This window comes from Sphaerodactylus townsendi, linkage group LG03 (genome assembly GCF_021028975.2).
Source record: "Sphaerodactylus townsendi isolate TG3544 linkage group LG03, MPM_Stown_v2.3, whole genome shotgun sequence".
Lineage (NCBI taxonomy): Eukaryota > Metazoa > Chordata > Lepidosauria > Squamata > Sphaerodactylidae > Sphaerodactylus > Sphaerodactylus townsendi.
This window is the reverse complement of record NC_059427.1, coordinates 29167661-29194578: the sequence shown is the minus strand read 5'-3', so window position 1 is coordinate 29194578 and position 26918 is coordinate 29167661. Positions and strand designations below refer to the sequence as shown.

The following is a 26918-nucleotide window of genomic DNA, read 5'->3' as shown; positions in this document are numbered from 1 at the left end:
ATAGCTACGTCTTCCTTTTTATTGTATTTATGTGTTTGGGGGGAGGGTTGGTTTTCCTTTGCTCCTCCAATATATACATTGAATTTTCAGGATAAAGTGTAGTAAACGTTTTATTCTTTTACCAGTAACTGCTACGATCATTGTGCAAGTCACTCCGGTCAATGATTTTCAGCCTGCATTTAATAAAAAGAATTATACATTTGAAGTTCCAGAAACTGCCAGAGGTAGGTCAGCAGCTTTTTTACTTGATTATTTATTTAATTCACATATTTGCTGCATAACCTCCAAATTCTCAATGGAGATTCTTTTTCTATATTTTTTGGCCAATGGTTTTGGTTCTTTGCTTTTCCCTGCTGGCTTTATTGATTCATTTGTATTGTGTATAAATATAGTATGGTTCTTCCGTGCATTTTTTTTAAAAAGCAGTCATACATTAAATCTATTTCATTAACATGTATAAAATTCACTACTGTATCTAAGAATGAATGACAACAGTAGATATAATCAGTTGATCAAAACTAACACTATGGGGACAGTCACAAAGTTGGGGTATCTGCATACAGAGAGCCAGCATCAGGGGCATAACGAGGCAGCCCTGGGCAAACTGTAGCCCTGGGCAAAACCTGAGTTGGATGCCCCCCCCCATGGGCAGCCACTCCGACCTAATTCTCAAATTTTTTTGGGTAACTCAGGATTGCCTGCAGGTATTTTAGACATATCAGCACTGTAATTTCATAGAGTCATCAGGAGACTGTCCTATACCTCAGTAGACAGGAGGTTTATGAGTTCAAAGTTATTTTTTGCACCAGGACATTGGTGCCTGCAGGGGGTGCATTTTTAGACATATCAGCACCAAAATTTCAGTGTATCATCAGGAGACTGTCCTTATGCTACCCCGCAAGATTGGTGAGGTTTGGTTCAAGGAGTCCAAAGTTATGGACTCCCAAAGTGGGCTACCCCATCCTCATTGTTTCCAATGGGAGCTAATAGGAGATGGCGGCTACAGTTTTGAGGGTCCATAACTTTGGTCCCTCTGAACCAAACTGCACCAAACCTGGGGGGTATCATCAGGGCAGTCTCCTGATGAGACCCTGAAAGTTTTGAGACTGTGGCTTCAGAAATGTGCCCCCTAAGCCTACAACCCCCATTGACAGCAATACAGAAAACTCAATGTAGAACAAAGATTTTTTGGGCAAATTTCTGGGATGTTCCTGAAGGGGGGCACATTTTTGGATGTATTGGCACCAAAATTTCAGGGTATCATCTGGAAACTGTCCTGATGGGATCCCCCCCCCCCATGTTTGGTGCAGTTTGGTTTAGGGGGTCCAAAGTTATGGACCCTCAAAGGGGGTACCCCATCCCACATTCTTTGCTAAGGAGAAGGGAGATACCCTTTTGAGGGTCCATAACTTTGGACTCCCTGAACCAAACTGCACCAAAGCTTGGGGGTGCCATCACAACAGTCTCCAGATGATACCCTGAAATTTTGGTGATGATACGTCCAAGAATGCCCTCCCTGCAAGAACATCCCGAAATTTGCCCAAGAATCTTTGTTCTGCATTGAGTTTTCTGCATTGCTGTCAATGGGGGTTGCACATTTCTGAAGGCACAGTCTCAAAACTTTCAGGGTCTCATCAGGAGACTGCCCTAATGATACCCCCCCAAGTTTGGTGCAGTTTGGTTCATGGGGGCTAAAGTTATGGACTCTCAAAACTGTAGCCCTCATCTCCTATTATCTCCCATTGGAAACAATGGGGGATAGAGGCACCCCCTTTGGGAGTCCATAACTTTGGACTCCCTGAACCAAACCTCACCAAACATGGGGGGGGGGGGTAGCATAAGGACAGTCTCCTGATGATACGCTGACATTTTGATGCTGCTAGCCTTAAAACTGTGCTCCCTGCAGGCCAAAAATGGAAAACCACTAAAAATACCAAAAAACAAACCCAGCATTTTGATGCCCCCCACAAGGTGATGCCCTGGGCAGCTGCCCACCTTGCCCAATGGGCATTACACCAGTGGCCAGCATGTTGTGGAGGTTAAGAACAGGTAGACTGTAATGAGGAGAACGGGTCTGATTCCCTGCTCTACCACATGAGCGGTGGACTCTTATCTGGTGAAACCTGATTTGTTTCCCCACACCTACATTCCTGTTGGGTGACTGAGCTAGTCACAGTTCATTCAGAACTCACTCAACCCCATCTACCTCACAAGGTGTCTGTTGTGGGGAGAGAAAGGGAAAGGAGTTTGTAAGCCACCTTGAGTCTCCTTGCAGGAGAGAAAGGTGGTGTAGAAATCCAAACTCTTCTTCTTTTACTCTGGGGACACCTCAGGTCTGAATAAAAATATGATTTTGTAAATTAACCAAAATATCCCCTTCCCTGGCAAATCCTGGTGAGGGCTAAATCACCTTCAAAGGGGATGGAATGTTTAAAGTATTCAAGTTCCATTTAAAAGGACAAAAATTGAGAAGGAACAACCAGCCAGCTTACCTTCCTGGGAATTTACAAAAAGAGTTCTTAAAATTCTGGGATTTTCAAAAGAGCACACTTCCCGCAATCTCTGGTGAACTTCCAGGATCTAATGATACCGCATGGCGGAAAGGGCGCCTCTCCACCGGCAGAAATTATGCCAGTGGAGGGAAGGGGGCCGTTCGCACGGGAGCGTGTGTGCGGCCCTCGCAGAGGCTGGCGCAGAAGAGGCGGATCCCCACTCACCTTGTCCTCCAGTGTCAGTCTGGAGGTCTGCGGGGACCCACCCATGCTGCCCTCCAACCTCTAGGGGTCGGAGGGCAGGATGGGCGGGTCTCAGCAGCCCTCCAGACTGATGCTGGAGGACGAGGCGAGTGGGGGGGATGGGAAAGCGGCATCTTCGGCACGGTGCTGTTCACACCGTGCCAACGCGATGGTGGCACTTTCCAAAAACCTCCCTCGGGAAGGGAGGTGGAAAGCAACGCCTTCACACCGCTCGGGGCCGCACAGGACGGTGCTGCTGCATTGCAGCAGCAGCGCCTGTGTGAACAGCACCCCAGGGACCGGTATTTTTCTGTCCCTGGGCTGCTATTTTTGGCCCTGTGCGGAAAGGGCCTAAGAATGGATGTCCTCCATTACAAGACTACATATCCTCAGTTACAATTAAGATAAACAGCAGGAAAACTAGTTACAGAATAAAAAGGGGAAAAAGGTTAAATGAACCTGTTCAATCCCTGGGGATTTAGAGAGTTCTAGAGGGGAAGAATGGTGTATGTGTATGCGTGTGTATCTGAGTGTAAAATCTCCAGTTGTTGCCCAACTCACACACAATTCATTCTAATCTACCCTGATGTACAAATAATGGAAAAAAATGCAAAGATTATTAACATCAATCATTTATAGCCTGCCCTCCTCATTGAGAAACAAGACAGATTAAAAACACAAAGAACAATTCAATCTCAGCAGAGACATCCAATAAACAATATGTTTTTTTAAAAAAATTTATTATATCATTTGAATATTCCATTTTATATTAATATTCTTCTTCATTGGTTTTCAAACAATACATTTCCCCCTTTTCCCCCTTCCCCCTATATTTTCTTCATGATTTTATCAAACAGCAGTAAATTCATTCTTTGTAATCTCTTCTCCCGTATTTCCTCCTTGACTCCAGCTTCTTTCATCCAGTCTGCATATATTGTCTTCAAAATTTTGCTCTGTTTATCTTGCCAAAGTTTATTTTCTGTTATTATATCAAAAATGTCCAGTGTCACTTGTTCCCAGATGTATTCCAACCATTTCTGGATTGTCCATTTTTTCTTTTCTTTCCAGCCTAAAGCTATTGTTGCATGTGCTGTTTTGATCATTATTTTATACATATAGCTATATTTTTTTATCCACCCTTCTATCCTCCATTACACCTATGAACATTAAATCATTATTTAAACCAATGTTAATCTTCACCAGTTTCTCGATGTATAACATTACAGTTGGCCCAACATTTTTTCACTTCTGTACATTCCATCCACATATGACTATAATATGTCTCCTGGTCTCCGCAGTGCCAGCATTTAGGACTAAGTCCTTTAAACATAATGCTAGTTTTGGTGTTCTATAACATTTCAATATCACTTTTCTTTCTAACTCCATATATTTCTCAATCTTTATATTTTTCCAACTGTCTATTACATTTTCAGTTTTCCCAGTGTCTAGAAAACCTTCCTTCTCCCATTTTTGATTCAATGTTCTTATCATAAAGTCTTTGTCATCAACCATATATTTATATAAATGTCCCAAAATTTTCCCTTTACATTTTTCATATAGTTCAAAACATTTAGCCATTATACATTCTCCTCTTATTCGTGAAACCTTTATCCTTTCCCAAATGCCCCTCAAGACCAACCAGTTCTCATTACTTCCTGACTCTATAAAATTTTGTAATATCATCATTTCTCCTCCTTCTCTTATCAGATTTGCAACAGTTTGAATTCCTTGTCTTTTCAATATTTTTATCACTTTCTCCCCATCTTTTCCAGCCACACCTGACAAAGGTGCCAGGTCCAGAGTGCCAGGCATCCATTTACCTCTCAATAAACAATATATTAGGACCAGGATTACAGAACTGGCAAATAATGCAGACAAATAGACCCCTGTTAAGGTGTGACAAGAGATTATGTGGGAAATGGATTAGAAAGGTAACAAATGCAATAAAGAAAGGTGATACATATTGTAAACAATAGATTACAATCCTACCGCTTATCTGGTACAATGAAACCAAAAATGGCACAAAAACAACGATGTGTGTGTGTGTGCCGGGGGGGGGGGGGGGGTGATTTGCATGAAGGAAAAAAACAAAATCAAAACATGGATTTCAGGTCAAATTAGCAGAGTGAGAAATTTGAAATCATCCCTATCGCTGAAACAAGGTGAAAGAAGTCAAGAGACTATGAAGGAAGTGCAGATACCGGTAATCACATTCCTTTGTTTGCTTGATTTCATCTAAAATCAACTGGCCAAAGTTTTTGCTACTTCAATTTCCTCTTTAAAAGACCAGCAGAATAAACTCCTTTTTCATATTAGCAGAAAATTGCCTTGTATGGGGTCTTGATAATTGTATAATTTGACACAGTTATACCAAGCTGAAATATTGAAAGTAATTTTCTTTGATGGAGTTTGACATGTACGTGGCTCTGGTGTTGACAGCAGAAGGGGAAAAAAGCACACTAGTACTAAATTAATTTCTTTTAACCTGAAAATCCCTTCTAAATCAGAAACGAAATAGCTTTATTACAAATGAGAAAGCTCAGTCGAAGCGTGCTGGAAAATTGCAAGATACACACAGTACACTGAAAGCAGTTTTCATGCAGTAAACTTGGCAGCTTTTCAGGACTTTTCTAATGGCTCTATTTTAAACCTGAATTTGAAAAGTGTTCAAGTGAGCTTTTTATGTTTCACTGAAAGGTTAATTTCATGCCCACAGAACAGTATCAACTTTCACTTATATTTAACAGAGTGTTAAATGTAAAAGTTAGAGAGACTCCTAGTGAGCGCTTACGCAGCTTCAGAAATCCATGGTTACCCTTGTATGTTCTGGTAGCATAGGCAAAGGGATTTTTAGGGATGGACAAATGTACCCTATTTAATTTCTCTTAATATACTTTTTGTCAACAATGTCAGCTCTCCACTTTCAATGTTGTAGATTACATTAAACATTCATGTTTGAATGTTTTCTATACTCAATTGATACAATATTTATATGCATAATGTACACCATTTTTGTATAAAATATATGTTCAAAAATGCGTCTATTTTACAATGACATTCAGTGGGAGAGAACAGAAAATCATGCAGATTTAAAAAGAAAAACCTTACAGGTATAATTTGTGCATGGGAAAAGCAAAATCACACTTTGGGTCAAAATGGTACAGAACAGAAACTTCGAAACCATCCATACTGGGGAAGGGCAAGGAGATTGTAAGCCCCTTTGAGTCTCCTACAGGAGAGAAATGGGGGATATAAATCCAAACTCTTCTTCTTCTTCTTCATGTGTCACAAAGCTAGCAAATGATAATGCTTGCAGCTCACCTTGCATTAGAAAAGACAGAATGGAACCAAAGTGAAACTTTTAGCTTTTCATTAAAGGTCCCCATCTGTTCGGGGATCTTTGAGGCTGGGTTGCAGATATGATAATCTTTCTGAAAATGAGAGAGGCCACTTTAAAAGGAAGGATTAACAAACCTCACCCTCTCTCAGCAAGTGGTCCACAAGCAGCCCCCCGCCCCTCTAGCACAAGCAGGTCATGTTCAGAGGTAATAACTCTCTGAATACTAGTACTGAAAGGTAACAACATTGGGAGTCTTGGAACTGTATCCCTTGTTTATAGGTCTTCCAGGGGCATCTAATTGTGTGAAAAATAGTGCCAGACTAAGTGGGCCATTCTTTCAAGCATACCAATTGATAGCTATGATGTGTAGGGTTGCTAAGGCCAGATTGGCAACCAGCAGGGAACCAAGGTAGGGGAGGGCATAGGGAGGTGGCTGTCAGTAATGGCATGATGTCATTTGTGAGGAAAACCTAGAAATGATATCACATCTTTCAAGGAATGGCTGGCAACAGCTGGTAGCATAGTTCTTGGTGATTCCTAGGCAGAGGTGTATCAGGGGAAAATGATGCCCAGGGGCAACACCTGCTCTGGGCTCCCCCCTACGCCACTTACCTTAGCTGGCAGCTGCTCCATGGGTGGCAGTCCCAGGCAGCCTGACAGGGTCGGGCCTGGCAGGGCTGGGCTGGGCCAAGGGGCACATGGTGGTGCCACTGCCAGGCTTCTTCTGCCGGTGGAGGCTCCACCGGCTGAAAGAGAAACCTGGTGTGGCCAGGCCAAGGGGCACGTGGCAGTGGGCGGCTCAGGTGGGCGCCACAGCTGGCTTTCTTGTCAGCAGAGAGGCTGGGGAGTCCAGGAGCCAGCCTGCAGCTGTGGCGCCCACCTGACCAACAGGCTGGGCCTTGCCTTGAGTGCCGGCATAATCCCTCAGCTGGGGAGAGGCCTCCCGGCTGCGCTGCTGGGCCCGGCCTTGAATGCTGGGGAGCGGTGTTCCAACATGGGGGGAGCCGCTAGCTGGGACCTGCCTGGTGCCCCCCCATGGCCGAAAGGCATTTGCCCGGGGACATGGGTGACCCCTTGTCCCTATGGGTGGTATGCCATTTTTCCTAGAGAGGCATGATATCACTCCCAGATTTTTTCCCCAGAACTAATGTCAGTCCTCTCTAGGAATCACTGAAAGTGCTATGGTTTTACCATAGGGTTTCCTGGGATTTTTTTGAGGCAGCTGTCATTTTTGGGTTGTTCTCGAAGGTGATTTCATGTCTTTGTCCAGAGAGCTAGATTTTTACTTTTCTTCTGCTGCTACTAAGAGTGCTAAAATGAAAAGAAAAGTGGTACAGGGAATTCCCTAGCACTGTTGGAGGACTGGAAACCTTAATGAGGTGTAATGGAAAATGGCATTGAATGCCACAGGGTAAATAACACACATGGAACATCAACAATAATGGAGCAGAATAAAAAGTCCTACCATGACAACATATGAAAAGAAAAAGAATAAAAAATGGCTATACTTGTACATCTTCTCTCCAGAATTCAGATACATCTAATTTGTTCTTATGCCACCCTGTGATCTGAGAACAAACTTGGAAAGATAAATGTACACAACTAGTAAAGAACAAGGCACACTCTTAGAGTTTTGTATAAAGATGAAATTGAAAAAGTATTTAATGGTAAACTAAGCTAGATCTTCATGCTAATAGCCATCAATGCAACTTAAGCCACACACTCAATTGTGAGGTAATTAGCGAGCTGTTTGTAAGAGTCTGCCTTTTTTACTACTAAACAGAGGGAACTAGAAATCAACATTAGAAAGTCAGCCCAGAAGAATTAATAGGCTCATTTTCTGAGCACTCAGCTCACACTGCTGGAACCAGAGAGGCACTATTAAATTGATTCTAAACAAATTACTCTGCAAATTAGCACTCAGAAAATACAAGTGGGGAATCCATGAGAACTTTCTGCGGACATCTCATTACCTCCCCACTAATACATCTTTCTCTTCCTAAAAAGTCCCCAAACCCTCTCTACTTTTCTTCCTTATTTCTCTCTTTCCCTTTTATAAGCCAATGTACTTTTGGGTGCTGTGTGGTTTCTGGGCTGTATGGCAATGTACTTTTATTTGCTGCACCTTTCTTCAGCTTTTCCTCCTTCATTTGAGAGCCAGAGTAGTGTAGTGGTTAAGAGCAGGTGGATCTGCTCATCTGGAGAACCAGGTTTGATTCCCCACTCCTCCACCTGAGTGGTAGAGGCTTTATCTGGTGACCCAGATGTGTTTCCACACTCCTACATAGCTGCTGGGTGACCTTGGGCTAGTCACAGTTCTTTAGAACTCTCTTATCCTCCCCTACCTCATAAGGTGCCTGTTGTGGGGAAAGGGAAAGGAGCTTATAAGCCACCTTGAGTGTTCTTACAGGAGAGAAAGGTGGGGTATAAATCCAAACTACTACTACTACTCCTCTTCCTCCTCCTCTTCATTTCTTCTGGCAGCCTCTGGCTGGGCCTAGTTACCTGGAGGGGAACTCACAAGGACTTGTGTGGGGCACCCCACTTGCCCCTGTACCTAGCTTTCCACACTATTTCTCTTTCCCTTTTCCTGGAAACCAACGTATCCTCAACTTTCCATGTTTGCTTCTCTCTTTCCCTCCCCCTTACCAATCTACTTTTCATTTGCCCCTCCATTCAGCTCCATTTATTATTCATTTACTTCAGTTATTAATAATACCTCTTTTTCACTCTGCTCTGTTTACTGCACTCTGCAACTTTTCTCCTACAGATTCAGGGTCACAGGTAGGTCAGGCAGAGGTGGGATCCAACCAGTTCTCACCACTTCTCTAGAAGTGGTTACTAATTTTTTCTGAGTGCCGAGAAGGGGTTACTAAAGCAACCTCCCTGCCCAATAGGGACTGGAGGTGCGTGCGTGCGGCGGCCCCACTGTTTGAAACCCACCACCATCGGAACCTGTTATTAAAATTTTTGGATCCCACTACAGAGGTCAGGTAGTTACATATCACGAGAGGGAGGGAAGGAAGTGTTGCATCAGTGCTTGGCTCTTGTGGCTGTTTCTTACATGCCCAGAGTATTGAACATAAGAACATAAGAATGAGCCTGCTGGATCAGACCAGAGTCCACCTAGTGCAGCACTCTGCTACTCGCAGTGGCCCACCAGGTGCCTTTGGGAGCTCACATGCAGGATGTGAAAGCAATGGCCTGCTGCTGCCGCTGCTCCCGAGCACCTGGTCTGCTAAGGCATTTGCAATCTCAGATCAAAGAGGATCAAGATTGGTAGCCATAAATCGACTTCTCCTCCATAAATCTGTCCAAGCCCCTTTTAAAGCTATCCAGGTTAGTGGCCATCACCACTTCCTGTGGCAGCATATTCCAAACACCAATCACACGTTGCGTGAAGAAGTGTTTCCTTTTATTAGTCCTAGTTCTTCCCCCCAGCATTTTCAATGAATACCCTCTGGTTCTAGTATTGTGAGAAAGAGAGAAAAAATTCTCTCTATCAACATTTTCTACCCCATGCATAATTTTATAGACTTCAATCATATCTCCCCTCAGACGTATGCTCTCCAAACTAAAGAGTCCCAAATGCTGCAGCCTCTCCTCATAAGGAAGGTGCTCCAATCCCTCAATCATCCTTGTTGCCCTTCTCTGCACTTTTTCTATCTCTTCGATATCCTTTTTGAGATGTGGCGACCAGAACTGAACACAGTACTCCAAGTGTGGTCGCATCACTGCTTTATATAAGGGCATGACAATCTTTGCAGTTTTATTATTAACTTTGCAGTTTTATTATCAACATAGAGTTTGCCTTTTTCACAGCTGCCATGCATTGAGTTGACATTCCCATGGAACTGTCAACTAAGATGTCCAAATCCCTTTCCTGGTCTGTGACTGATAGCACTGACCCCTGTAGCATGTATGTGAAGTTTGGATTTTTTGCCCCTATGTGCATCACTTTACATTTTGCTACATTGAACTGCATTTGCCATTTCTTAGCCCACTCACATAATTTATCGAGGTCCACTTGGAGCTCTTCACAATCCTTTGCGGTTCTCATCACACTACATAATTTGGTATCATCTGCAAACTTGGCCATCACGCTACCCACCCCTACTTCCAGGTAATTTATAAATAGGTTAAAGAGCACGGGTTCCAAAACGGATCCTTGGGGGACACCACTCCTCACATCTCTCCATTGAGAGAATTTCCCATTTACACCCATCCTTTGCTTCCTGTTTCTCAACCAGTTTTTAATCCATAGGAGGACTTCCTCTCTTATTCCCTCATTGCTGAGTTTTCTCAATAGTCTCTGTTGAGGAATTTTGTCAAAAGCCTTTTGGAAATCCAAGTAGACAATGTCCACTGGTTCCCCCCTTATCCACATACCTGTTTTAGACCCTCAAAAGAAGAACTCCTAGCGTGAACGTAAGATTTGCTTGTAGACAGGGACTTGCCTCTGCATAAAAGCCATACTGACTATTCCTCAACAGGTCTTGCTTTTTTCTACATGTTTTATAATTTTTTATCTTTAATGATAAGATTTCTACTAATTTACCAGGAGACAGATGTCAAACTGACTGGCCTGTAATTTCCAGGGTCCCCCTACGGAATCCCTAACTCTTAAAGATTGGTTGTGACATGTATTGACCATCTTCCAGTCTTTAGGGATGGAGCCTGAATTTCTAGGGAGGATAAGTTGCATTATTTAAGTGAGAGAAGATCAGCAATTTCATGCTTTGGTTCTTTAAGAACTTTCTTGGGTGAATGAGATCTGGGTCAGGGGATTTGGTAGCATTTAGTTTATCAATGGCTGCCAGAATTTCTACCTTGTCTACCCCTATCTTTGCTAGTTCTTCGGATTCTCCTCCTAAGAAGCTTGGTTCAGGTGCAGGAATTTTCCTCACCTCCTCTTGGGTGAAGACAGATGCAAAGAATTCATTCAGCTTCTCTGCAATCTCCCTGTCATCTTTTAGCACACCTTTTTTGTTCCTTCATCATCCTAGCAGACTTCTACTGCTTCCCTAGCTGGCTTCCTACTTTTGATATACTTGAAGAACTGTTTGTTGCTGGTCTTGATGTTTGCAGCCATGCGTTCCTCATAATCCTTTTTTGCCTCCCTTACCGCTAACTTGCTTCTCTTTTGCCACCATTTGTGTTCCCTCTCATATTCTTCATCCGTCAAACTGGACTTCCATTTTCTAAAAGACAGTTTCTTTTTTCTGATAATTTCCTCAATTTCTCTTGTTAACTGTGGTGGCTTTCTTTTGGACTGGGTGCTGCCTTTCCTAACCTGCGGAACACATTCCAGCTGAGCTTTTATTCCTGTGTTTTTAAATAACCTCCAAGCATCCTGGACAGTTTTGACTCTCTTGATTGCATTTGGGGGTCAAGAAGCATTTTTTCTTCAGGCCAGATTAGCCAGGGATCCTGGAGGATTCTTTTTGCCTTCCTCTGGACATTGAGCACAGGTCACTGAGGGAGTGGGGGGAGGTCGTTGTGAATTTTCTGCATTGTACTGGGGTTTGGACTAGACGACCCTTGTGGTCCCTCACAGCTCTATGTTTCTATGCTTCTACGTCTACCCAGCTCAATGAAGAGCAGAATCACACTTCAAATTCAAACAGTTTATCATGGAAGCACATTCCAAAATGGTCATTGTGGGATCTAGAGTCAAGGCACAGTGTATGAACAGTGTAGGTGACTGGCCAATAGCCATCCATTTTGCTTCCACAACAGAGTGGGGATTCAGGCCTGGGTCCCTCAGATCATAATCTGAAACTCCCATCACTACACTGGTTTTCATGGTGGTAACAAGCAGCCAGGTCTGGGTGAGTCATGCAAGTCATGTGGTAGCAAGTTGCCTAGTGATTGCTGGTTTTGCCTGACCTGACCCCAACGAGTTCTCCCTCAAGGGCAAAAACAGCCCCTCTTCATTCTTCTGCTTTTTCCTAGCATAACCAAGGCTTGAATATTGTTGTTTAGCAACAGCCACTGAGGACATCTTTTTCATAAAGCTACAGATGCTCTTTATGTCATTTTAAAGGATATAAACCGTAAAAAATAATAATCAGATTTTTTTTTGCAAACCTGAGGCTTTTCTCAGATTTGTTGAAAGTTTTGTCTTGTCTGTTCATGGCCCCAATCTCTAGATTGAAGTATCCAGATTTTGTGCCACTGAAAATTTAATATATTATCTTCTTACAGAAAATCATAAAGTTGGAAAAGTAACTGCCACAGACAAAGATTTCCCATCAAACTGTCTGACCTACAGAATAGTCAGAGGAGATGTCTATGCTGCAGAACTATTTTGGCTGGATCCAGTGTCTGGCATGATAAAACTGATAAGACAACCAGACTACGAGTCCATACGGCAATACCAACTGACCATTGAAGCTATTGACTGTGACCCAGATAATCCAAAAAGTGCTTCTACTATGGTAAGTCAGAGATAAATTAATTGAGAAACTGAAAACAGGGTTTGTGACCTAGGGCACTTTTGCACATGCAGAATAATGCACTTTCAATCCACTTTCTCAATCGTTTGCAAGTGGATTTTGTTATTTCACACAGTAAAATCCAGCTTCAAAGTGCATTGAAAGTGTATTGAAAGTGTATTATTCTGCATGTGCAAAAGTGTCCCTAGCTCTGCAAAGAGTTACCACGACCCTGCAGTCAAAGATTCCTGCAATCAATAGCAATCAAACCCAACCCAAACATACCGCAAAAATCACACCACTCAGATGACCCTGAGCTCCAACATTTTGTTTCACCAATCCATTCCTCTGGCTGGCCATGATTTGACCAATTCCTTTAACATGCTCTTACCTAGTGAATTAGCAGTGGCTATATGTGTAAGCAATCCAGTAAATTGGACTGGTCAAAGGCAAGACAGGTTTTTCTCTGATGTACAAATACCTAAGAACTCCTCCTTGCAACACCATCTTGATGACTCCAAAATGTACCAAATTCTACTTTTGAAGCTGTTTCTTCCGAATCTAACCATCACAGTAAGAAAATCTACAGATCAAAGAGCCTAGAAGGACCATTTTGTGATTACGTATGTATTTATTTAAACATTTATTTAAAACATTTCTATGTAGTTTTTCCTCCCAATCCAAAGTGTGGGTGGAGTAAGGCAGGAAGATGGGTGTCAAGTTCAGATGGAGAACCAAGAATTGATGCTGCTGAAGAAAAGAAAGAGAAGAAAAGAAAGTCACAAGATGGGCGAAAAAGAATTTCAAGAGTAATGCAGGTGCAGTGAACATAAATATGTCATCTAAAATAGTACAGCTGTGTTAGGCTATTGTTCACTTCCCCATAGCAGGTAGCAATTCTGTGATGCTGACAGCATAATTTCTTGCATTTCTATACTCTTATTCCACATCATCAGCCACAGCTGATGAGGACAGGAAAATGTATGACATCATGACACCATATCGCAAGGTGAGTGCTAAAAGGAAAAAAACATTAGCAAAGGGGGGATGGAAGGCAGTTTAAAAAGATGTAGGAAGTGAAGCAATCAGAGGGGGGAAATGAATGAATCTTTTTGAGGGAATTTAAATCAATATTAGATTTTCAGATCTGAGAACTGCAAAGGTTCACTGAAATCTTGGCTTGGCATCATGCAAAACAGAACCTTGTCGTTGCGCCGTCTATTTCTACAATTCTTTGACCAATGGTGGGATCCAAACATTTTAATAACAGGTTCCGATGGTGGTGGGATTCAAACAGTGGTGCTGCCGCACACACGCACCTCCAGTCCCTATTGGGCAGGGAGGTGGCTTTAGTAACCCCTTCTCGGCATTCAGAAAAAATTAGTAACCACTTCTAGAGAAGTGGTGAGAACTGGTTGGATCCCACCTCTGTCTTTAACCCCAGCAGAGTGTCCATCCCATCTAAAGAAGATGAGAGGCTACCATTTCATAGACAGTTCTGAGGCAGTTTTAAACATAAAAGATGAGCTAGAGCAGCGGTTCTCAACCTGTGGGTCGTGACCCCTTTGGGGGTCGAACAACCCTTTCATAGGGGTCGCCTATGACCATCGGAAAACACATATTTCCGATGGTCTTAGGAACTGAGACACAAATAATTTTATGGTTGGGGGTCACCACAACATGAGGAACTGTACTAAAGGGTTGCAGCATTACCATGTTTCCCTGAAAATAAGACAGTGTCTTATATTAATTTTTGCTCCCAAAGATGCGCTATGTCTTATTTTCAGGGGATCTCTTATTTTTCTGTGTTCTGTTTGTCGGGCTTGCTTCCAAACAAAAACTTTGCTATGTCTTACTTTCGGGGGATGCCTTATATTTCGCACTTCAGCAAAACTTCTACTACGTCTTATTTTCAAGGGATGTCTTAGTTTTGGGGAAACAGGGTATCATTTCCAGAAGTCATCACATTGTCAACTACAAGGGAGAGATTCTAGTACCGTGTTTCTCTGAAAATAAGACAGTGTCTTATATTCATTTTTGCTCCCCAGGATGCGCTATGTCTTATTTTCAGGGGATGTCTTATTTTTCTGTGTTCTGTTCATCGGGCACGCTTCCAAACAAAAACTTTGCTATGTCTTACTTCCGGGGGATGCCTTATATTTCGCACTTCAGCAAAACCTCTACTATGTCTTATTTCCAGGGGATGTCTTATATTCGGGGAAACAGGGTAGGAAGGTTGAGAACCACTGAGCTAGAGGAATTCTGAGAACATTGTTTCCTCCCAAGTGCTGCATGTTGACCAATGTTGGATTTAAATGTAAAAACAAGGATGGCTGAACAATTTAGGCCCTTCTTTTCATTGTCTCAAATAAGACATGGTTTTGAAACTCAACTTCTTTCATCTGATAGTTCATACTCCTAACAGTGGCAGTGCAGCCGTATGCGGAGTGGCTTCACTCCAAGCTCATTGATTTCAGTGAGTTTATAATGGATTTACTTTTCTCCCGACTTCAATGTTAGGGTGGGAATTCTAAGCCACAGCTGGGCCCTCCTGATGCTGCTGGCTGTAAATTGTGCCACAGGCTGCTGTAAGCTCATCTGGTATTTCCAGCTTTGTGTGAGTCTAAAGGAAGAAGGTTGTTTGTTCTCAGCTGCTGGGATCACTTTAATTGATACTGGAGAGCACAGGTTGCTATAAACTATACCAATTGAAAGTCACAAACCTACAGCACTTTCTTCATTATCCCTGAAGATGCAGTGTGAGTGATTGGTGCCAAAGAGCTTGAACTGATTCATATAAGTATACCCACCTAGGGCTGCTAAGCCCCAGCCCCTAGTTCTGAGTGGAGAGGAAAGAAAAAATGCAAAAATATGTCCATCAGGATGACAGAGTGACAGCACATCCAAGGGAAAACTGGAAATGACATCAGTCTCCTCAAGGAATTCTTAGGTCGATTCCACACTTGCGTTATCGACCTAAGTTCGAGCTGCGTTCGACCTAAGTGCTCCGCACAACCACTGGGATCGACGTGGTTTTGTACCAGTTTCGCCCCATGTAACGGTCAAATTTCCAACTCCTGTTGGGAACTACTACTTTTTCAGGGAACCACGCTCGAACTCAGCTCGATTCCAGTAAAGTGCGGAATCTCTGGTGCCAGGAGTCCTCCATTCAGCCAATCACAGCTGAGTGTTTCGAGCATGCGTACAGCTGGCCAATCAAAAAACGCCACCTTCGTCCCTCCATTCCTGTGGCAATTTTTTTTATAACGTGTGTGGGGATAGATGGAACATGGCTGTAGAACAGTAGCCAATCAGAACGGAGCAGTGAAGAGGCACAGGATGATTCCACCCTCGGGGCTGGGATCAAGCTGGTTGCAGTGGGGAACAACAATGGCTTCGACCTAGGTTAGTACCCTTCTCAGGGAACTGGGTCGAACCTATTTTACTCGTGTGTGGAATCGCTCTTAGAGAGACGTGACATCACTTCCAGGTTTTACCTGGAAGTGACTCACCATTGGTCCAGTGGGACTGGAAATGACTCACCTTTGGTCCAGTGGGACTTTTTTCAGTGGCCATTAGGGTTGCTAGATCCCAGTTGGGAAATACTTGAAGGCTTTTGGGGTGGAGCCTGAAGAGGGGAGGGACTTCAGTGCATATAATGCCGTAGTGTCCACCTTCCAAAGTTTTTTCTCCATTTTCTCCAGGGGAACCGATCTCTGTTGCCTAGAGATCAGTCATGATCCAAGGAGATCTCCCTTCACCATCTGGAGTTTGGCAAACCTAATGACGATAATGGAAAATCCAACCCTGACCTCTACAATGCCTATCAGGGTTTTAAACATGGTGAATTACAAATGGGGCAAGTTTAGAACACTATGATGCGGATCTGAAAATCATGCACTCTGTCCACCCAGAAATTGACCAAATGCACCTTGACATCTTTGTAGCTCTGATATACTGTGTTGCACAGCAATTCAATCAATAAAGTATCCTAGAACTCAGCGCTGACCTAACGGAGCTGATGCAGTTTACACACAAAATTAGCCCTACTCTGACAAAGATCCATTCTGCACAGTACAAATAAGATATCCTGAGGATACAAAAGAAGGCATCTCGGTGAGGAACTCGGGCCTAGCTTTCCCTCCAAAACATCCCCAGGATGCCTTATTTCAGTTCACGCCAACCTTATGTTGAAGGAGGACTTTTTTCCCTTCAAGTTGTCTGCAAGCTGTCTCTTGCCTGCCAGTGTGGAATTCAGGGGTGTAGGAGGCTTCATATGTTTCCCACCCAGCCTTTAAGTTCTCTGGTCAGTTTTCTCCTCAACTTGCACCCAACGTTTTGGGTGCTGCTGAAGGGATTCTCTCTGACTCCATTTGCTAGAGGTTGCCCCAGGACATTTGTTCTTCAGGCTCCAATTCTAGGTGCCCTTTCAGCCGGAAGAGTACATAGTTGGAAGACAGATCTAGTGCCCACTGAAAAGCACTGGGTAGACTTACCCTCTGTGGAAAATGAGATGCTCCTTAGCAAGTCCCTGCTGGTCCACCACTTCTCTATGATCACGGCCAGAAATGCAGATCATTAAATCCACAATTAAGACCATGTACAGAGAAGGGAGATCTTTCTACAAACTTGGGCGGCCCTGATTATAATCCCAGGAAAGGGGAAACTGCTTAACCCTTGCATCTTCACAATGTTGCAAACCAGTCTCCCTGCCCTCCACACACACATGCTGTAATCAATCCTTTTCTTTCTTTAAAGACAGGAACCTGCTTATTTTCCTTTAAAGCACTACACAGGGAATTGGGTTGTGGTTTACAACAATACAGGCAAAAGACAGATAAATCCCCTTGCCTCCATGTGTAAGGTGACCAGACTGTCATCTTTTAAAACCGGGACGGGGGTAAGGGCACGTGCGCGTGCACGCGCGGCCGCAGGAGCGCACTGCCTTTTGGGGTGCTCCCCGGATTCCTGCCCTGAAACGGGAGCGCTCCAGAAGGCAGTGCGGCAGCGCGGGAGGCTGCCGCATTGCCTTCTGGGGCACTACGCTGTTTCCCACCCTGAAATGGGAGTGCCCCAGAAGGCAAAATCGGGACAGGTACAAAACCCCACGGGACGAGGGACAGATTGGTGTAAGGCGGGACTGTCCTGCCAAAAGTGGGACGTCTGGTCACCTTATCCATGTGCCCTTCATTCAAATTGGGCCCTTGCATGTCTATAATGAAGCTTAAAAGCTTCTGGGACAATCCAATGATGACCTCTCACCATCTCATCTCTCTGGCAGCAGACGCTGCACTACTAGGCCTGATCACAGTGAAGCCACCAGACTTTTCTCAAGGAAAGACAATCATTGGTAGGAAAAGGAGGGAAAACTGAAGACTCAGGACAGATAAAGAGCCTTCCATAGGTATCCTCTGTGGTTTCCTATCCAAGTACTATTCAAGATTGAATTCTCTTAGCTTCAGCAATTGAACCTTATCCTTGACCTTCAGATTATTTTCTTGTGATATTCTTTGTTTGTGTGTTTCTGCACAGGTGATAATAGATATCAAAGAAGAGAATGATGAAGCCCCTGAATGCACACCATATACCTACAGAGCAACGGTACTTGACAACATACCACCGGGGACAAACATCAACAGCTTCAGTTTGAGCTGCAAAGACAGAGATTCCAATGGCTCTGCAATGCGGTTTGAGATAGTCTCTGGTAAAATTCTAGAACTATTTATTGTTGATCTTTCCAGCTTTATACCACTGCAACAAATCCTATTGCAACTCCATCCTAGTGTAAGCATGTTTACCTGCTCTAGTGGCGTGTTTTTTTTTAAAAAAAAGAGCTCAGTCATTTGTATTTTAGTTTGATACTCTCTCTGTTACAAATGGGTATCTTTTATGGACATTCACACAACCTTAAACATTAGAGTTTTTTTTAAGAGTTGCATTTGTTGCATGCCTTACATTGAATGTTTTGAAAAAATATACCTAAGAAAATGGAATTTGGAAAACATTCTGACCTTTCTTTCTCTCTGGCCCCAAAGGAAATAGAGGTAATCATTTTGGTTTGGACCCAACTCGAGGGTCCAGCTCTCCTAAACTGATTGTGAAAAACCCTTTTGACTTTGAAGGAGAAATGGACTTCCAACCCCAGTACCATCTTGTGGTTCACATTATTGATGACAACTTGTACAATAAAACTGTTTCCAATCCGAGGACAGGAACGGTCCTTATTGATATTTCTGTGATTCAAACAAACACACAACCACCAACAACAACTCCTTTTGATGTAAGTCATACTGATCCCGCAGGCAAAAACAAACAAATATCATGTAGGAAAACTACCTTTTGAACCAACAGTGAATGACATGTGGTCATGGGCTACACAACCTTCATTAGATAGCAAAATAAATTACCAGATCTTCTAACTGCAAGCAACACAGGTAATGGCCAACCCAATTAATCAAGAAAAGCATCTGAATTCATTAATCTATTTCTGACAAGCCCTGTTCACAAATTACACCGAACATAGAAACAATTTGTGCGCAGTGGGCACTTGATTTTGGCTTTATACATGCACTGACTAATTCTCATGTTACGTTAAATACATGTAGACTAAGAGTTTGGATTGATACCCTGTCTTACTCTCCTGTAAGGAGTCTCAAGGTGGCACACAAAATCCTTTTTCCTTCCTTTCCCCACAACATACACCTTGTGAGGTAGGTGGGGCTGAGAGAGTTCTGAAGAACTGTGACTAGCCCATGGTCGCCCAACAGGCTTCATATGTAGTAGAAAATTCGGTTCATCAGATAAGATGATGGAGGAATACGGAATCAAACCCTGCTCTCCAGATTTCTCCCAACTCTTTAATGAACAATATAGTTCTCCAGATTAGAGTCCACCTGCTCTTAACCATTATACCCATGCTAACTCTCAGCTGGATGTGTGAAGTAACCCCACATTTATGCAGCTGAATGTATGAGGGACTTATTGCGGGACTGGTCCCGTTTCAATTACAATAGGTACGTGCATTGGCTATCTCTTGCATACAGATATATTCACGTACATACAGGGTGTATGTGTATCCACTGTAACGTGACCAGGGCTTGAGGGAACCTTCATTGTGAGATGCTTTTCAGCTCTGCTTTAGAAGTTAACAAACTATAGAAAGTGTCAAGCTGCCAACTCTTCGTTGAGCCGTATAGGAATTACTCATGGGTGAATCACAACAGCATATGGCAATATGGTAGTCCTGCTTAGAGAGTACCCCAGTGGCATAGTTCACTGTCAAAGGTTTCAGCTCGAGCACACTTTCCTTCCTGAGAGCAGGCTATTTCCGTACCACTGGCACAAGTTTGCTTTAAGGATAACGAGGCCGATTCTTTCTGTTGTAACGATCCCGACCGACACTCGTATGTGTGAACGCCCCTCTCAAAGTGACCCCGTTCTCTTATTAAGTGTAAAGCTAAGAGGCTGTTCAGAGTTACTCAGTATTCAGACTGTCAGTAGCGTGGGGCTTTGTTCCGTGAATGCCATCAGCAAGGCAGCTCAGTTAAAATTGGGATACAGGAAAGTTTTTCCACTCAGCCTCAGCAGGCCAGCCAGGTTGCACAAAAGTACGAATGTGAAGCCCCCTGTTTGTTTTTGTTTTTGCTTGCCAACTTGAGAATAAGATGAAGGAACAGATGGCTTAATTGGTCAGAAGCAGAATGTATAACTGTTCAGTGAGGATGAGCTGTGGAATGATCAATCCGAACGGCAGTTGAAGTGGCAGGTTAAACAGACATTACATTTGCCCACATATTATGCTTATTTGGATGAACTTCATTAGCAGTGGAATCCTAAGCAGCGTTACACCCTTGTAAATTCTATGGAGGTATTGTAACTTTGCTTAGAATTGCACTATACAATTTTTTTACCAAACCAGAAGGCATTTGCTTTCATATCCATCCATCCATCCATCCATCCATCCATCCATCCATCCATCCATCCATCCATCCATCCATCCATCCATCCATCCATCCATCCATCCATCCATCATCTCCCAACATAAAAAGAAGAAAAAATATACCACTATATACTCCCACATCCACCATTACATTAGTAGAGAATAAAAAATTAAAAAATACAAAAATGAACACAGGAAAAACACAAATTTTACAATATCTTATTATAACTAACTGAACTAAACACCATAAAACCATGTAATGACTTCCTGCCTACCTCATTGTTGAATTCAAATCCATTATTAGGAACACTTGGGTTTAAACAGTGATCTGTGATTCTGGAGTTCTAAATAGCTTCCTTTAGCCTTGGACGCCAGCTTGGAATTCCACATAAAGAAAGGAAATGCATGGGTTCTGTGGAAACAGTATCTCATATGCTGTTGAATTGTCCTTTTTATGAGATAGATAGGAAGAAGCACCCTTCCTGCATGGAAGTGAAGGCATTACAGATAAACAGAAGGTTATATATCTTTTAAACAGCCACATGGTGTTATTTTAACTCGTCAGAAGTTGTAGAGGCTTTTATCTTGCAATGTTAATGTTAAAGTATTTATATGCCATTAAAGGCATTTGAAATTGAAAATAGCTTCTTATTCTGAGACACTTTCTTTTAGCGATCCATGTTAAATCACTCTTTCAAGGTGATGAATTTGTCATTGAAGTGAACTTGCATCAGTCTGGATCTGACTTGTGATAGGAGCATATCTGACCTAAAATCTTTATGATATTTCTTTATCTCTTTGCACACGCAGAAAAAGAAAGGCCTAACTATTGTGTATACTTCGGTCAACACCTACAGTTCCACTGACTGGTATATCCCATTCATCTTCACGCTGATGGCAATAATGTCTATAGGGTTGACAACTTGCTGGTGTTATCTGCTTTGGAGATATGCTCGTTGCAAGAATCCTTGTCTAAAACGGCAAGTCCCAGATCCCAGAACAATCGAAAGGTAAGAATCATGGAGCAGACTGGCCATTACAGCCACTGGCCAAAGTCTTGGTGGGCCCATGTGCTGCCTCCCTTCCTTGTTTTGCTCTAGATGTGGAATAGAAGGGTGGTGCCTGTCTTGGGCGAACTTCTTCCAAACTGGGGAAAGGAGCACCTGGCCAGGGCAAGCTGCTTACGGCTTGTGGGTGGACAGGCACAGCCTGGGCGATCACTTGTGACTTGGGAACTGACTTTCCTGGCCCTGATGAGTCTCATGAATGGAGATGCCCATTCCAGCATAAAGCCATTCATGGACAGAGGTACCCAGCCCAGGCAAGCTGCACACAGATGAAGGTACTTGGCAGAGTCATGCATGGGGCTGGCTAGCCAACTGGTAGGCTCTTTCTCCCTTCCTTTTTTTTTGGGGGGGGGCAAGGCTGAGCTGGGCCTTTTCCCAGGCCTGTTTCCCCCCTCCCAGTTGCCTCAGATTCAGGGAAAGAACCTTCCGCACATGCAGAATAATGCACTTTCAATCCATTTGTTTGCAAGTGGATTTTGCTATTCTGCCCAGTAAAATCCAGCTGCAAAGTGCACTGAAAGTGGATTGAAAGTGCATTATTCTGCGAGTGTGGAAGGGACCATAGTTAGCATGCTCGGATCCAGAATACTGACCAGCACCCAAAGATTCTAGGGCTGCATTCCTGGGAGCAAGCCTTAACAATTAAAATGGGATTTGCTGGCTGTTGCTCTCTGAGAATATCACGTTTTGCATCCATACTGTGGAGTCTGGATGATTGGATCACAAAACCTGTTGCCCCAATCAAGTCTACTTTTTAATGCCTGTTAGTCTGACACGTTACCCACAAAGCTAGAGTTTTGCACCAGATTTCTTTACTGAGGAGACCGGAGAGACCAAGGTGGGATACCGTTCTACCTTAGAGCTGTATACCTTTTGCTTCAGTTTTTTTGCCTCAAGCAGGCTTCACTGGGCTGATCCAATAAGGTGATTTATGCACCTGAGCTCACTGTACCCACTGAAAAATAAATGATGATTCATGGATGCATTTGATGGTGCCATACATTCTCTATACAGTTCTTAGAATGGGAAAGGTACTGTTTTGGTACTAAAATATATTTGACTCTCTTTATATTTACTTACGTTACAGAATGAACACCTACCGGCCTGGTAAGTGCTTTTCTTTTTTTTTGCTACTATGAATCATTTTGTTCTTTTCACTTGTTTTGTTCGTTTTAAAGAATTCAGTTTTGTTATATGTATATTTGTGAGTATAATTATCGCCCATTTTATAGCTTTTAATATTAATAATCGTGTGTCGCTATTTTAACGATTTCACTGTATTGTTCCTATCTTGTGATCTGCCTCGGCTTAGGTCTCTGGAGAGGTAGCATAGAAGTTTTCTAAATAAACAAAAGGATTGTGCCTTTCAGACATACTGTTCCCATAAATGAAATACTTTTCTTGTTGAAACAGGAACCCAAAAAGAAAAAGGAGAAGTGATAACAGTAAGCAATTTTTAAGCCAACTCTTTCCTAGTGTGTTTTGTTAATGTCAGAACCACATCTTGATTGGGGCTGAGGTGTCCATGTAGCCTGCTCTATGTCTAACCTGATTGATGTGCCTACTGATTGATATGTGGAAGGGGTCTGTTTCTTGCTTTCTTCTATTTCTTCTTTCATGTTTATTGCTTGATAACAAATATAGATAACTAGACGACACCAGAGGTGGGATCCAGCAGGTTCTCACAGGTTCCTGAGAGTAGGTTACTAATTATTTGTGTGTGCCGAGAGGGGGTTACTAATTGGTGATTTTGCCACGTGATTTTTGCCTTAGTTACGCCCCTCCTCTCAGCAGTAGCGCGCAGAACTTGAAGCAGTCTAGCAGGAGGTGCACCAGCGTGCGCCTGCGTGCATTCGTTTCCCGCCCAAGGACCGGTGCAGCGGCTGCGTCCTTGCCACAGCCCCGCCCAGGAATGCCCCACCCCCAGAATGCCCGCCCCCGCCCCCATCGTGCCCCGCCCAGCCCCATTGGCACTATGCCACAGTTTGAATCCCACCACCATGGAAACCTGTTACTAAAATTTTTGGATCCCACCCCTGGACGAGACCCTGTGGAACATCCTGACCTCGGGCAACAGAAGGTGTCCACTGCACCACAGGGGGGAGGTTTTGCAGGTGGCATAACTTTCTCCTTTTCACACTTTTGCTGGGAAAATGGGCAGGAGGCTGAATCAGGGATAAAAAGGGCCAGGAAAGCCAGGTCTCCAGAACTGGCTAGGGACTACTCCCTTACTGCTTTCAATAAACGCTACTGATCAACCACACTAAACTTTCCCTTCTCACTAGAAACAGACTTCCCTCTGTGATACAGCTCTGAAGATGCCAGTCACAGATGCAGGAGAAACGTTAGGAACAAGATCCACCAGACCACGGCCAGACAGCCCGGAAAACCCACCAGAACTATCCAGAGTCTGTTTATTGGCTTAAGGACTGAGACCTAACAATTATATAAGTCACACATCCAGATTGTAAGAGTAAGCTGTACCCAAATTCAGATTTTGGGTTCTTCTACAGAAACAAACAGGGAAACTTAAGGGGGTTGAAAGAGATCTATTGGTTCCTCAGAGACCTAGTCTACCACCTGTAGGAAATAGTGACCACCAAAGAAATCCAGGATCACTACACAGAGGCAGGCAATGACAAATCTTCTCAGTTTGTCTCTTCCCTTGAAAACTCGATGAGGTCACCTTAAGTAGGCTGTGATTTGACAACGCAGTACACGCAAGTAAACTTCGCCTCCACGGCTCTGAGTCCAGGTCTACTAACAAATTAGTTATTTGTCAGTGCCTGGGTCCTTACTATTTTCTAAGGGGTAGACCTGCCTTTCTGACTCCATAGATCAGGTTTCCCCATATAAAATAATGGCCTTTTATTTTAAAGTGAGCCAGGTGCCAATAAACTGCTGAAAGTAATAAACTGCTGGTGGGCCACTGCGAGTATCAGAGAGCTGGACTAGATGGACTCTGGTCTGATCCAGCAGGCTAGTTCTTATGTTCTTAAAGGCACATGAACCTTTCCTTTCTCTCCCTCCCTCCCTTGTAGTTCTGGATGGAGATGAGGAAGGGCACGATTGTATAATGATTTCAGGTGTGTTGCCCTGGTATTTTTGAAATTGCTTTCTAGAATGGCAGTAGTGCTTCCCTACATTTAACTAAAATGACAGTGACGTCCTTCCTGCTTTCCCGATCTGGAATTAAAATGACAATGTCTTAAATGCATGCTCCTAATTGCAACACCTTGCATGTGTGGAAATGGGCCTGCAGATCCATGCTGTTTAATTGCACACATCGAGATGTTTTACAATACCTTTTTTTCCCACAGGCATGATAATTACTAGAAATTGACCCACTTCTTTATCATAAAGTACTGTATGCACTTTTTTTTTCTCTTAAGGAAATCACCAATTGTGAAACGGTATTTGATGGTGAAGCCCAAGATCCAGGTAACATTTTGTTAACAGTTTGGTGTTGGTCAGATTTATGTTGAACTCTGAGGGAACTGTAGCTATTTCAATGAGTGGTATAATTTTTAACCATGTGTTATATTTTCTTCACAACTGCATGGAATGTCAGTTTATCACGCAAGATGTGAGATGTGCCCCCAGGAGGGTGTCATAAAGCTTGTGAATGCACTTCCTATCAAAAACCACTTTGTTTTGTCCACATCCCAATTAATGCCAAACAAATTACAGTCCACCCCAAAAAGGAGGCAAGTAGATTCATCACAGGAACATACCTGAGAAAGTGGGGGAGGAATTGTTTGGCTGAGAGCTCATACGGATCAAAGATTCTCTGTAGGCACAAGCTTCACATGCTAAAGAGAAGACAAAGAAATGTTGAAGCCTGGGTGATTTCAAGCAAGCAATCTTCCACATGCCTTCTAAAGAAGATCCTGTCCCATATAGGATTGTATCCTGTTATCTATATTAATGTTGCAATTGGATAGTAGCTTGTTCCTTATTATATATATTTTTATGATTTAAATGAAAACTGTGAATATCGTCTCTGTGAATACCGTCTCTGCAGTAGCCAGGGACTAACCTGTAAGGTTCCGTGCCAGTACACATTCCTCTGAAGGTTTCTGGCATAATATTCACGATGACCTTGAGATCACTTAAGAACATAAGAACATAAGAGTACTTGGAGTACTGTGTTCAGTTCTGGTCGCCACATCTCAAAAAGGATATCGAAGAGATAGAAAAAGTGCAGAGAAGGGTAACAAGGATGCTTGAAGGATTGGAGCACCTTCCTTATGAGGAGAGGCTGCAGAGTTTGGGACTCTTTAGTTTGGAGAGGAGACGTCTGAGGGGGGATATGAGTGAAGTCTATAAAATTATGCATGGGATAGAAAATGTTGACAGAGAGAACTTTTTCTCTCTTTCTCACAATACTAGAACCAGGGGGCATTCATTGAAAATGCTGGGGGGAAGAATTAGGACTAATAAAAGGAAACACTTCTTCATGCAACATGTGATTGGTGTTTGGAATATGCTGCCACAGGAGGTGGTGATGGCCACTAACCTGGATAGCTTTAAAAAGGGCTTGGACAGATTTATGGAGGAGAAGTCAATCTATGGCTACCAATCTTGATCCTCCTTGATCTCAGATTGCAAACGCCTTAGCAGACCAGGTGCTCAGGAGCAGCAGCAGCAGCAGCAGAAGGCCACTCCTTTCACCTCCTGCATGTGAGCTCCCAAAGGCACCTGGTGGGCCACTGCGAGTAGCAGAGTGCTGGACTAGATGGGCTCTGGTCTGATCCAGCAGGCAAGTTCTTTTGTTCTTATGTTCCACCAGATTCCAGGACAGTAGCCAATTAATTTGGCTTACTCAGTAGTGTATTTTTAACTCCTTCACTTAATATAAAATAAAAACAGGTGGAATGAAATCTACATAGTGCTAACTGTAATCACACTCAGTTATACAAAATGATGCTAATGTTTTTTTCTCTCCTAGTCACAGGAAATCTCTATCAATATAACAGCAAGTCAGGAGCCAGAAAGTGGAAGATCCCTCAAAAACTTATGGGAAATGACGTGGAACTTACAAATATATATTCATCATCCCAAAAGCTATCTCCTGAAAACAGCGTGTCAATGAACTCCCCGAAGGAAGTATGACTTCCGTCTTTGCTGGATCAGATTTTTTTAAAATTATTTCTCTGCTCATCTTTGCAGATCAAGTGAATCATGGGTGTTCTGCACAAACTTTTGATCACGGATGAAATTTTTCAAATGTTGCTTTGAGTTCCTCAAGAAGCTGCTTTGCTCCCATGTCAATCCATTATGGAATATCAGTATGGCTCCCCCCCTCCATAAGCATGTTACTGGCCTAACAGGGGTAAGGGCTGCTAAAAGTGTAACAGCACACATATGGTTTTAAAAGTAGCAAAGGGGAATGAGCAC

General features: G+C 43.1%; 1 protein-coding gene across 1 annotated transcript; it reads left to right on the top strand.

Annotated features, from left to right (window-relative positions):
- The first annotated feature begins 128 nt into the window (after positions 1 to 128).
- Positions 129 to 26918, top strand: LOC125429394 (cadherin-related family member 3-like). The gene is made up of 9 exons (XM_048490474.1): positions 129 to 224; positions 12283 to 12515; positions 18045 to 18216; positions 18548 to 18792; positions 21262 to 21461; positions 22606 to 22625; positions 22932 to 22963; positions 24911 to 24959; positions 26470 to 26918. Exons 2-9 carry the CDS (start codon positions 12408 to 12410, stop codon positions 26631 to 26633), a joined length of 990 nt encoding a protein of 329 aa, XP_048346431.1. The 5' UTR covers positions 129 to 224; positions 12283 to 12407; the 3' UTR covers positions 26634 to 26918.

Bases quoted from the DNA above. Each gene is read 5' to 3' on its own strand.
- LOC125429394 (XM_048490474.1), top strand. From the start codon at position 12,408: ATGATAAAACTGATAAGACAACCAGACTACGAGTCCATACGGCAATAC. The intron at 18,217-18,547 runs GTAAAATTCTAG...CTGGCCCCAAAG, and splicing joins GCGGTTTGAGATAGTCTCTG to GAAATAGAGGTAATCATTTT. The intron at 21,462-22,605 runs GTAAGAATCATG...CTTACGTTACAG, and splicing joins GATCCCAGAACAATCGAAAG to AATGAACACCTACCGGCCTG.